The 10419-nt window shown below is 38.7% G+C and overlaps 1 protein-coding gene across 3 annotated transcripts; it reads right to left on the bottom strand.

Moving 5' to 3' along the window:
- Window positions 1-4081: 4081 nt before the first annotated feature.
- On the bottom strand, window positions 4082-8847 carry LOC121519689. Of its 3 annotated transcripts, none has more exons than XM_041802510.1 (6): window positions 8403-8847; window positions 7610-7824; window positions 6992-7129; window positions 6745-6882; window positions 6493-6660; window positions 4082-4894 (listed from the first exon to the last, which is right to left on the bottom strand). In XM_041802510.1, exons 1-6 carry the CDS (start codon window positions 8731-8733, stop codon window positions 4217-4219), a joined length of 1668 nt encoding a protein of 555 aa, XP_041658444.1. In that variant the 5' UTR covers window positions 8734-8847; the 3' UTR covers window positions 4082-4216. The 3 variants fall into 3 exon arrangements, with proteins under 3 accessions (XP_041658444.1, XP_041658445.1, XP_041658446.1); XM_041802511.1 differs by having other exon boundaries at window positions 8679-8847; XM_041802512.1 differs by lacking the exon at window positions 8403-8847 and adding an exon at window positions 7919-7978.
- Between the last annotated feature and the right edge of the window lie 1572 nt (window positions 8848-10419).

Below are 10419 nucleotides of genomic sequence, written 5' to 3'. Positions count from 1 at the left end.
GCATGTGGGAGACTCCATGGTGAAGTGGGAGACAGTTCTTTGGTCTGATGAGACCAAAATGGTGCTTTCTGACCATCAGACAAGATGCAAGACCACTGTGAAGCACAGTAGTGGTAGCATCATGCTGTGGGGATGCTTCTCAGCAGCTGACCCTGGAGGCTTGTAAAGGAAGAGGGTAAAATACATTTGTCAAAACATAGCTGAATCCTGGAGGACAATCGTATTCAGTCGGCTTGGACAATTTATTTTCCAGCAAGACAATGACACGACGTATACAACGAAAGCTACACAGAAATGATTTAAAGACAACAAGGTGATTGTTCTGGAGTGGCCCTGGACCTCAATCCAATCCTGACTTGAAGGGGGTAGATAAGGGGTCACTTACACATTGCATGTTCTTATTTAATCAGCATTACTTTGTAAAAATCTGTTTTCACTTTGACTTTAAAAAAAGCTGCATTATACTGACCATCATTAATTTATAAAATCAATAAAAGGGCTGAACACTTTTATATGTACTGTGTTTAAGAAAACAAAGTTGGGGTTTGAACAGAGTTGAAAAGACTGAATAAGCCAATTTGACAAATGTACCAAAAGAAAGACTGTGTAGCCTCACCAAAATGTGTAGAAATATAACAATGATTAGGTGATATTAAATGATACATCTGTAAATAAAAGATAGATACTTTCACTAAATACAAAAACAAATATTTTCCCTTTATTTTGTGGTCATCAGCCTATACCTTAACTAAACAAAAATTATCTTCCACATTGTATTTTTTATGCTATTTGAGCAATCATTTCTATATGTAAGTTGTGTGAAGGTATGGAACATAGCTGTGTAAACAGCTATGTTAAATTAGTAATTAAATCTGTGTATATTCTGTATGTAGGCTACACATTTTATTTTTTGACTAATTACTGTTTAACTAGGGGAATGGAGCACAAAAGCATCTGACTCACCTTGGGGACCCAATCCTCTAGCTGAGAAGTGCATGAATGCATCCAACTGATGGATCCAGAAAGGTTCCCTCTGACTGAATATGTGAAAACAAAACCTGCCATCAGCATAGAGTCCTCATGGTCCTTGGTTGTCTTTGTGTTGAAGGACTCTTTAGAGATTTGATCTCTGAAATTCACACCACAGTGAAAGGAAGCCTGCCATGGCTTGTGTCCTATTTTTTCATGCTTCATCATAGTTTTTTCTCCTCTTCAGCAACAGGATCATGTAGCCCATCGCTGTCATGTTTCAAAGCTGCAGGCTCGTTTTGGATTTCTTTTCATCTTTTTTTAGCATCTTTGATTTATCTTAGTCTATTCTTGTTGTCATTATGTGAGGACATGTTGAAGGTGCAGCTTCAACTGTGAATAATGTGAATGTTTATAATGGCTAACTAACTCTGTTTAAACAGATTCTTTCAAATCTGCCTGTAAATATGTGAGGAGAGCTGATTTAGCTTCTTTGTCCTAAAACCTTATCTTAGTTTTACACTCATTTTAGGATCAGAACGCTCCCACAATTTATGAAGTTATTCAAACTATTTTTTGGATTTTCCTTTTATATCAAAGCTTAATGTTTTCATGTTTTTTTTTCAGACATCATAATGAACTTGTCTTGAGATAACAAGAACATGTGGCAACAGTGCAGAGTAGAGATGGTTAAATTAATAAAAACGAGAACTATATGACTCTGCAATACATTCTTATCAGTGAAAGTGCAGTGGTGGGTAAAGAGGAAGGCCTTGGTGGTTTGAAGTGATGACCGGTAGATTTGTTGTAGGTGCATGTTTGGCACAAACATTGAATTTCAATGCCAGTAACATGTATCAGGGTCAAAGTGATGCATAAAGACATGACTCTTAACCAAAATGTAGTCAGTTTACCCTCAAGGCAAGTGTGCCAACTCTGACAAAAATTCCTTCATGCATTTTTTAAACATTCAGCACAATGGTGGGGTTTTAGTTCAAATGTATCACCAAATGTAAACAGATTTTTACTGTTACGCAAGTTTTAAGAAGTCGAGCAGTAGGTGGTGAAAAAAAAAAAACACTGCAGAAGACAGTCACAATACTGTTTCATTGTTGTCCAAATCTTATCTTAGACATTTAAAGCCAGTGAAAAGATGAACAAAGCAAAGTAAGATTTTATTCACAGAAAAAGAAATTCTTCTACTACCTTTTTCTTAATCATCAACTGGTGGTCCGGGGGTCACATCCAGTCCCCAGAACATCATCAAATTCAGCACATGTGCAGAGGAAAACAAAATGTGGTATTTTGGGGGGGGGGGGGGGGGGGTATTTTTTTTATATAAACTGGAGCTATTAAAACAACTCCAAAAACAAATGAGATTGTAACAGCTTCATCATGAATGACTGTTTCATCCATTTTTCAGAAATCTACCATCAGCCATTATTAGCAAATATGTTGCATTAAACACGCATTTACCCTTCCATTCATCATAAAAGAAACAGACTTTTTGTATGTCAACTTTCGACTTTTGGCATTTTCAGAGTACAGTTTTCCTGCTTGGGATTTTCACACATCACTACACAGAACGTACCGTCAAACCCAGTGATGGTCAAGGTACGTCAGTCACAAATATTCAGCTAAAATATCTCAAACACCCCCCATGTGGCTGGCTGCTATAATAGGACTGATCTCACTGTTACAGCCTAAAAATTACTGACATTGGAAAAAAAAATATTTAAACAAAAATATGTCACTTAGACTATTTTCAAGATTTCTTTAGTTTATTTGAAAGTTCTGCCCTGACAGTGCCTGTACAGGAAAAAGCTGACTCTTGTAGAAATTTAGTTGATGGACCCCGACCTACAGTATGTGCTCTTTGAGGATTATAGCAACAGCCCGCTATTCTTGCTTAAGCAGGTTAATCCAGAGACGTCATTGTTTATTCCCTAAATATATTTCCACTGCAAACATCACACTTGCCCTTTATTGAAATGTTAACTGCTCTAGGCAGAGTGAAAATTTGCACTAAGTCCATCCCTCTTCTCTCATACCTCCTCCTATGCATGTCCGCTGAATCCAATACTGACAGTGGCAAAGCTCTCGTGGAGTGATTTTGCTCTGCTTTTCCACTGAAATCAATGGCCGAATCACAGGTAAGAAAACACTTTGTCTCAGCATGAACAAATTCTACAGAGGACCGAACACCACCGGTAACTCCGCAATTGCATCAACTTCTCACTGAGCTGAGAGGCACAAGCTCACCTACTACAGCAGCCGATAGGAACGCTCCCTCTGACCTGAGCCTTGATTAGCTGCGAGTACTAGCCTCCTCATTGGCTGGAGCATCATCCCTTGCTGGTTTTCCTTAAGAGAGAGTGCAGCGCGGAGGCGTTGCAGAAGTGTGTTATTCTGTTAGATGGCTTCGATAACAAGACCCTGACGGGTTCTGTTGTTTTTGAGGACATATGACACTAAAAATAAATCGCTTTCTACAGCTTCAACCTGACACTGGATGTGTGTAAACTTATGCCAAGGCCGGAGGAGAAAGCGCCAAACAATCTTCTCTGCCAAGAGAAGCTTTCAGTGTGGCTCTTTGCTCATTTTAATAAAGAAAGGTGGTCCAATTCTGATCAATTTGCTCTGATACTATAGATCCATCAGAGCTAAACACGACACCAGTGGCAGCCATTGCTATCGGCTTCAAGTGCTACTAAAACCTGCCTGTAGCTTCCACCTCTTTCTCTTGGGTCAGGTCTGTTTTTAGAGCTGGCACAGTCGTTTCAGATTGGAGCATAGCAAGATGGATCTGGCCAATCCATCTGCTTTGCTAGATTTCAAAATTGCTACATACAAAAATGTAGGTAAATCTGTGCTGTATCTATCAGTAGATTTTTAATGGCAGTTGTTCAGCAGTGACTTGTTCTTAGTTTCTACCATTACAGCCAGCACTTGTGGATATTTCTTTCATTTCATGGGAAAAGGGCACAGCTTGGTTGATGCTATCAATAGCTATTGTAGCAGCAAGGTACCACAGTTAAGATATGTACCAACAAAAAAACAGTGGCATTCATTTTCTGAACATTATTGTATTAATAATGTCAATAACAACATCTCTTGTCAGCATTTTTATTTAAATCGTGTGAAGCTGAATCATGTCACATCATTATCTAGCATGTCTGATGCACTGTAGCTACATGCTGTCTAAGGTGTTTCTGCTCTCAAACTAAATGTTTAGTCTTGTTATGCATTAAGACACAATGTATGTTATCTCAGGAACATCGCTGTCCTCTTCTTCTTTGTTTGAATATCTGTTTTCTTCACTGATAGCAGGCATTTCAGTATCTGTCTCTTCAGGTTTTTGCTTCGTGGGAGCCTGGGATTTTTTAGCATCTTTCAGTCTCAACAGGCTCCTGCGGTTAGACATACAGAGGCCAAGTCTGTTTAACCGTGAAACACACCTCTTTTTTGTCCCTCCCTGTCTTAGGATCATAGAGTTGATGTATTGCGGAGCACACATGCAGGGAGACCGTGCTCTTAATAATAATGCTCCGCCCATGGCCATAGGTAATGACTTGTCTTTAGGTGTTAGCGACTGGTTTTCATAGACTTTGCTTGCACGTCGGAGGAACTTGAGAAAAGTGGGTGCTGTTGTCTTCCACTCTCTGATCACCCTGTCCCAGCTGAAGTCTTTCAGAGCTGCGGGGTCGTTCTCTCGAAGTGCTGAGTTGAATGCTGCACTGGTGAGAGTCTCACATTCTTTGTCCAGTTCTTTGAGCACTTCGGCTACAATGTGGTCCCTAAATCCAGGAACTTGCATCAACGCTTTGGGGAGACGTTGAAACCTTCCTCGTAAAAGGAGACCACCAACTTGTCTCCACGGGCCGCTGAGTACTCTGCTCTTACGGTAACGTCCATTCTGTATAATCTTTAAAACAATGGAAATGTTGGCATTAACACATCTTAATGAACAATAAACAAGTTTGACTTCAGCTTTGGATAAAACAATCCCTCAAGAAAGTTATGGTGTCAGGATTAAATCAGCTACAACTTTTAATTGCCGTTTGTGAACATTTAGCTATGTGGATAACTGGATTTATTTTTTGGGTATTTAGGTCAACAAGGCTGCCATTTCTGAAGTGAAGGGTGAGAAATTGTTCATTATGAAGTCATTAAAACAAACAGTTCAGAGATGGGCTAAGTGGCTCCCTTTAAAAGTTGATTTAAACTCAACATAAAACAAAAAGTAAGGCAATTTGTGTTTGGTACATTATTTCTTTGTTGTAACAATGCTTCTTGGTAATAAATCTTATACTGTTGGAAAGCCTGCTTATTACCCTTTTAAATGATGCCACATTTGTAAGGATCATGCATGTGTGGGATGAGCAGCAGAGCTGAGAATGTGGGTTGCGCCTATGAAAAATGTGCCAAATCTTCTCTTAGTTTAGAAGAATTTGATGATTTTCGTCAAGTTGATGATGAAAACTAGACTAAAATGTAATGTAGTTGATATTTCTCAACAGTGGGTAAATCCATCAAGAAACAATGCAGCTGTAGTTATTCTGCCTCTCAGATGTAGAAAGCAGGGATCCCAGGTTTGGCAGAGTGCATAGAACACACCATGACTTGATACCAGATTCAGGCAAGAGAATAAATGCTTGGACTAAAAGTAGACTAAAATGTGAGGTCTTTTATGGACTAAAACTAGACTAAAATCTTTTAAGTTCTTGTTGACTAAAACTAGAGCAAAGCTATAAAGGGTTCAAAATGACTATAATGAGGGTAAAACTTAAAGACATTTCATCTAAAGACTAAGACCAAAATTAAAAATAGCTGCCAAAATGAACACTGCATCACTAGTGGAGCCAGTTGGTCAATTGAGCTTCATCTGAGCTAGTCTCTTTATGCAATTGTTTAACGACTCAAAGTGAAATTAAACCACACCCTTAGCTACCACTTCCTTCTCTGAAATTGTTTATTCTTTCTCAGAGTAGGAACATGGGTTTCAGCTTAAAGCTTTGCAAGATCGACAAGACATAAGGTCTCCTGTAGCAGATTCCAGGCTGCAGGAGCAGCATACCTGAAACTCCATTCACCTATCTTAAAACAGACTTTGGGAACAGATAGCAAAAGTACATTTTGTGACTCAGTCAAAATTTACTTTTGCTAACGATGACTGTAAGAAAGACAGTAACACAGTAACAAGTAATCCCTCATAAAACTTCTTATACTGTTGCAGAACTCAGAAATAATGTGTAGAAAGGGGTAAAGGATAACGTGAAAACTCTGCACACATAGACAGCCTGATAGTGTGCATAAACAGTGCAAGATGAGCATTCCACAGCTTGTTTTTATTTATCTGAAACATTGAAGTGGTGTCACAAGACAAACAGCTTGCTTAAGCTATATACACAGCTTTACTTGATCATTGGCACACACTCCATGACTTTAAAAAATGCATTCGCAGGCATTTGATGGCCTTCTGTCTAGAAAAACACAAGATCTTTGAGTGACTGATATAATTACCTTTATCTCTCTTCTCCTCTCTTCTCGCAGTTCTTCACTGCTTTGTTCAGTCGGCATTGTTGACTTTAGAGCATCATCTGCTGGAAGTTTATCTGCTGCAAGTGGACTGGGCAGTGCAGGCTGGGTGGGCTGAGTCTGGTGCTTCTCTGATATTCTATTCACAGCAGCCTGTCCGGGTGAGACAGTGAAGAGGAGTGTCAATGCTGCCAGACATTACTTAGAGCTACATTAATATCTAACAAGATGTCGAACCTTCACGGCAACAGGAGACCATGTTACTGTAGCTTTTGGCAGTGTGTCAGAATTGTTTTCTTGTGTTGTTTCCGAAGGCACAGGCGGGCTAGTCTTTGACTGTGCAGGCTGCACTGCTGATAATCTGCTTACAGCTGCCTGAGGAAGAAAAAAATGAAATCATATTGATAATAACTTAAATAATCCATCAGGCTACAATCCCATGTTTAGGAATAAGTGAGAGTGAAGTTTACACAGTAAAACCAACCTTAACTGTATGAGGTGACCAGACTACAGGAGTCTTCAGCAGCATCACACCAGCGTCTTCTGATGGTTTAGCCTCATATGTAGGTTGAATGAGATGAGCTGGTTGCGTCAATGGCACCTCCAAAACGTCATCATCCTCCTGAAAATAATACACACACTCTATATTAACCATTTATTATAAGGGAGTGCACCAATGCAACTTTTTAAGCCCCTATACCAACTCCAATAGCTGGGTATATCTCATAATTTTGACTTTTTGTCTCATGATTATGATATAGGATTTTTTTTTTCTTAGTTGCCTAACTTCCACATTTTTCTTTTTAAGTGGCGGAAATGGGCTTCCATGATTTACAGCTATTACCGTAAATGTTAGATTATTTGAGCCTTAGAAAATCAGGAGCAATTGATTCGACTTCGGAAACGTTCAAATAAACGTACTAGTTTATGATGTCCGACACTAAAAGTTAGATTGGTGCACCCTTGAGACATTGATTAGCAAATGTGAGGCTAAGAAACGCGTTGTCAGAGTAGAGGTGATTGTAAATCACCTAATATTGCTCGGTAGTAACGAACGGACATCAGCCAGAATCACAGTTAGTTACTTCCCCTAAGAACTCACCTCCTCAGGCGTTTGAACGAGAGGAATCTTCTCCCCGGTCTTTTGCAGCCCCATTTCCTCTCTGACACTTCTAACCTCGGTAATACGAATGGAAAGGAGAGGGTTTCCGTCTGCTCTAACATCTTCGTAATCCGCCATTTTCCGTGCCTCTACTCCTGATAACAGCGTCGAGCAATGCCTTCCTCCAACGGGCGTCAAAGCTGATGGGTCTTCCTCTTCATCAGATATCAAACAGAGAAAAAGTTGTGTCAGTATAAAAAGTCTGACGCCCATTCATTGCTTAACATGTGTCTGTGATATGCTATGCACCTTCATTGCCATTTTAGTAAGACAACAATCTGCGTAACATTTGCGCAAACTGTTTAGCCCTCACAACACAGCAGCATGCAAGTGATGGGAAGTTCAGGCTCTTTTCAGTGAACCGGATCATTTGGCTCGACTCAACAAAACTTATGACATCTTATATTAAGGAAAAACAAAATAGTAGTATCTGGATAATATGCCATGTAGCCAAAAAAACATTTTTTTAAACAAATATACACATATTGGCTTGTGCTGGCCTTTCAGACAAGTATGTATGATGTTTCCAATATGTGTATAATTGGTGTGCATTAACTCTTAGTGGTTTTATTCTTTAATATGCTACTATTTCAGGCCTAAACTCTACATGTATTTTCAGCAGAGTTTACACTCTGCTTCAGACGATCATTATTCTTAAAATCACAAAAAATGTGTACAAATGGGATATATAAAAAGTTTGTTATCAGAGCAGTTTGATAGACTGTAGCCTTACTTAAATGTCTGGCAAACTTCTGCCTTGGAGTCTTCAGAGGAGCATCATAACCTAGCCACTTCTCTGGGTAAGGGTGCTCCCTGGTAGGTTTTTTATCAACAAAATGAAAAGAACACACAAACGGGACTTTTGGTGGGTTCTTCAGATTGAGGGCCTTCAGCCACATTCTCCGATCCTCTTCATCTTTTGGGGGCGAGTGAAGATCATACGGGGCTCCGCAGCACTGCCACCTAAGTTGGGGTCGGTGTTCGAAACATTCCTGCTCCAGAAACTCACGTCTTTTCCTCCAGTTGTTGTGACATCCTCTCACCGAACAATTAATACTTGACATAATTAATAAACGTTTTAGAAAACTTGATTCAAATAAAAAACAACTTAGGGCTGGTTTCACAAAAAGTTCTGTACAAAGACAAGATAGGTGCAGGCTTACACAGCGCCTAGCGTCCATCGGTATGGTTGCAACCGGAAGTAAAAATACAATGAGAACGGAAGTACTCCGTCTTTTTTTTTTTTTTAAAGAAACTTTATTTGCATCAACGAGGTTTGATAGACTTCATATTATATAATGAGAGGTGGGAGAAGTACCAGATTACTCTACTCACGTACAAGTACAAGTACAGTTACTTCGGTTAACATGTACTCAAATAGAATTAAAAGTACTGGTATATAAATCTACTCAAGGAAATGAAAAAAGTCTTTTGAAGTTAACTCAAAGCACTGAGTCTAAGAAGCTTAATTAAGATAAGATAATACTTTACTGATCCCCAGGGGAAATTCTAATTTGCAAAAACAACAAGAGAATATGGATCTCCAAACAGGTATTTTAATATAAGGTGCGACTTAACCTAAAGTAAAAAGCGACAGCTGTTTTGGGATGAAATGTGGGCTTCCTCTTACTGTGTGCCACTGACTGTTATTTGTTGTAAAAGCTAAACCGATATTGAGTGAAAGAGCAGCATGCCTTTTTCTGCTGTAGATATCCCATGTTGGAAGTCCAAATAAATTTTGCTGCGGAGGATGTAATAAAATCCAGAGGATTCCTAAGAAGTCGATTACTGCATAGCTTTTTTTTTCTAACATCAATATCTCCTCTAAAAATGTGCTTAACTGCAAAGATGTTTCCTTCCACAAGATTACTGTGTCCTAAAAGTGAATTATGAGGACTGAAATCGTGTTCATATTCTAATGTCCAGGTCAAAATGGGTTTGGGAAAAATCCCAATATTTCTAGCAGATTTATTGGGATTTAAAAAAAAAAAAATCAATATTATTTTTTAATATACTAGAAAGCATTCCAAGGGATAAAAGGGTTCTCCTAAAAAAAAAACTTCAATCCATTTAATTTTAAAAGAGGCTTTCAAAACAGTGAAATGCAATACCTCAAACCTCCTTCTTCTATAGCTCTAAAATAATGTCTCTTAAGATAGTGAGGTAAAGATGTAAATGAGCAGTATTGCTAAGTCCAGCATGTTTACATTTTTCTTTCATACTCACGTTCATTAATTTGTTTTAATGAATTAATATGGGGATCTTTTCACCTTTGGTTAGAAAGTACACACTAAATAATATTCAAAACAAAACATGATAAATTCTGTAACATCTGACAGTATTTGTCCTATTCTCTATTTGTCTATTGTCTATCGTCCTATTATCTATTTTTTCCTGCGTTACAATTTAAACTAGAAAAGCACTCGGAGAGCGCTGACCTCCGCCATTAGCCCTATCTCCCAATAGTACAAAATCCTTTAAAAAAATCCTGGATCCAGACGGTAATCCGGATCACTCCCAAAATCTAATCGGTTCTTCTGTATGCCATTTCTGACATTTCCCGAAAATTTCATCAAAATCCGTCCATAACTTTTTGAGTTATGTCGCTAGCAAACAAACTAACAAATATGCCGATCACATAACCTCCTTAGGGGAGGTAACTGAGCAAGAAAGATATGAAATGTAGAATAACAATAAGAAACGTACAGGAGGAAGACATGTAAGAGTACAAGTAAGAGCCTCACATTGGC

Source organism: Cheilinus undulatus, linkage group 13 (genome assembly GCF_018320785.1).
Source record: "Cheilinus undulatus linkage group 13, ASM1832078v1, whole genome shotgun sequence".
Taxonomy (NCBI): Eukaryota; Metazoa; Chordata; class Actinopteri; order Labriformes; family Labridae; genus Cheilinus; species Cheilinus undulatus.
Note: the sequence above shows the minus strand (reverse complement) of the source record. Positions and strands in the feature narration are given on the sequence as shown.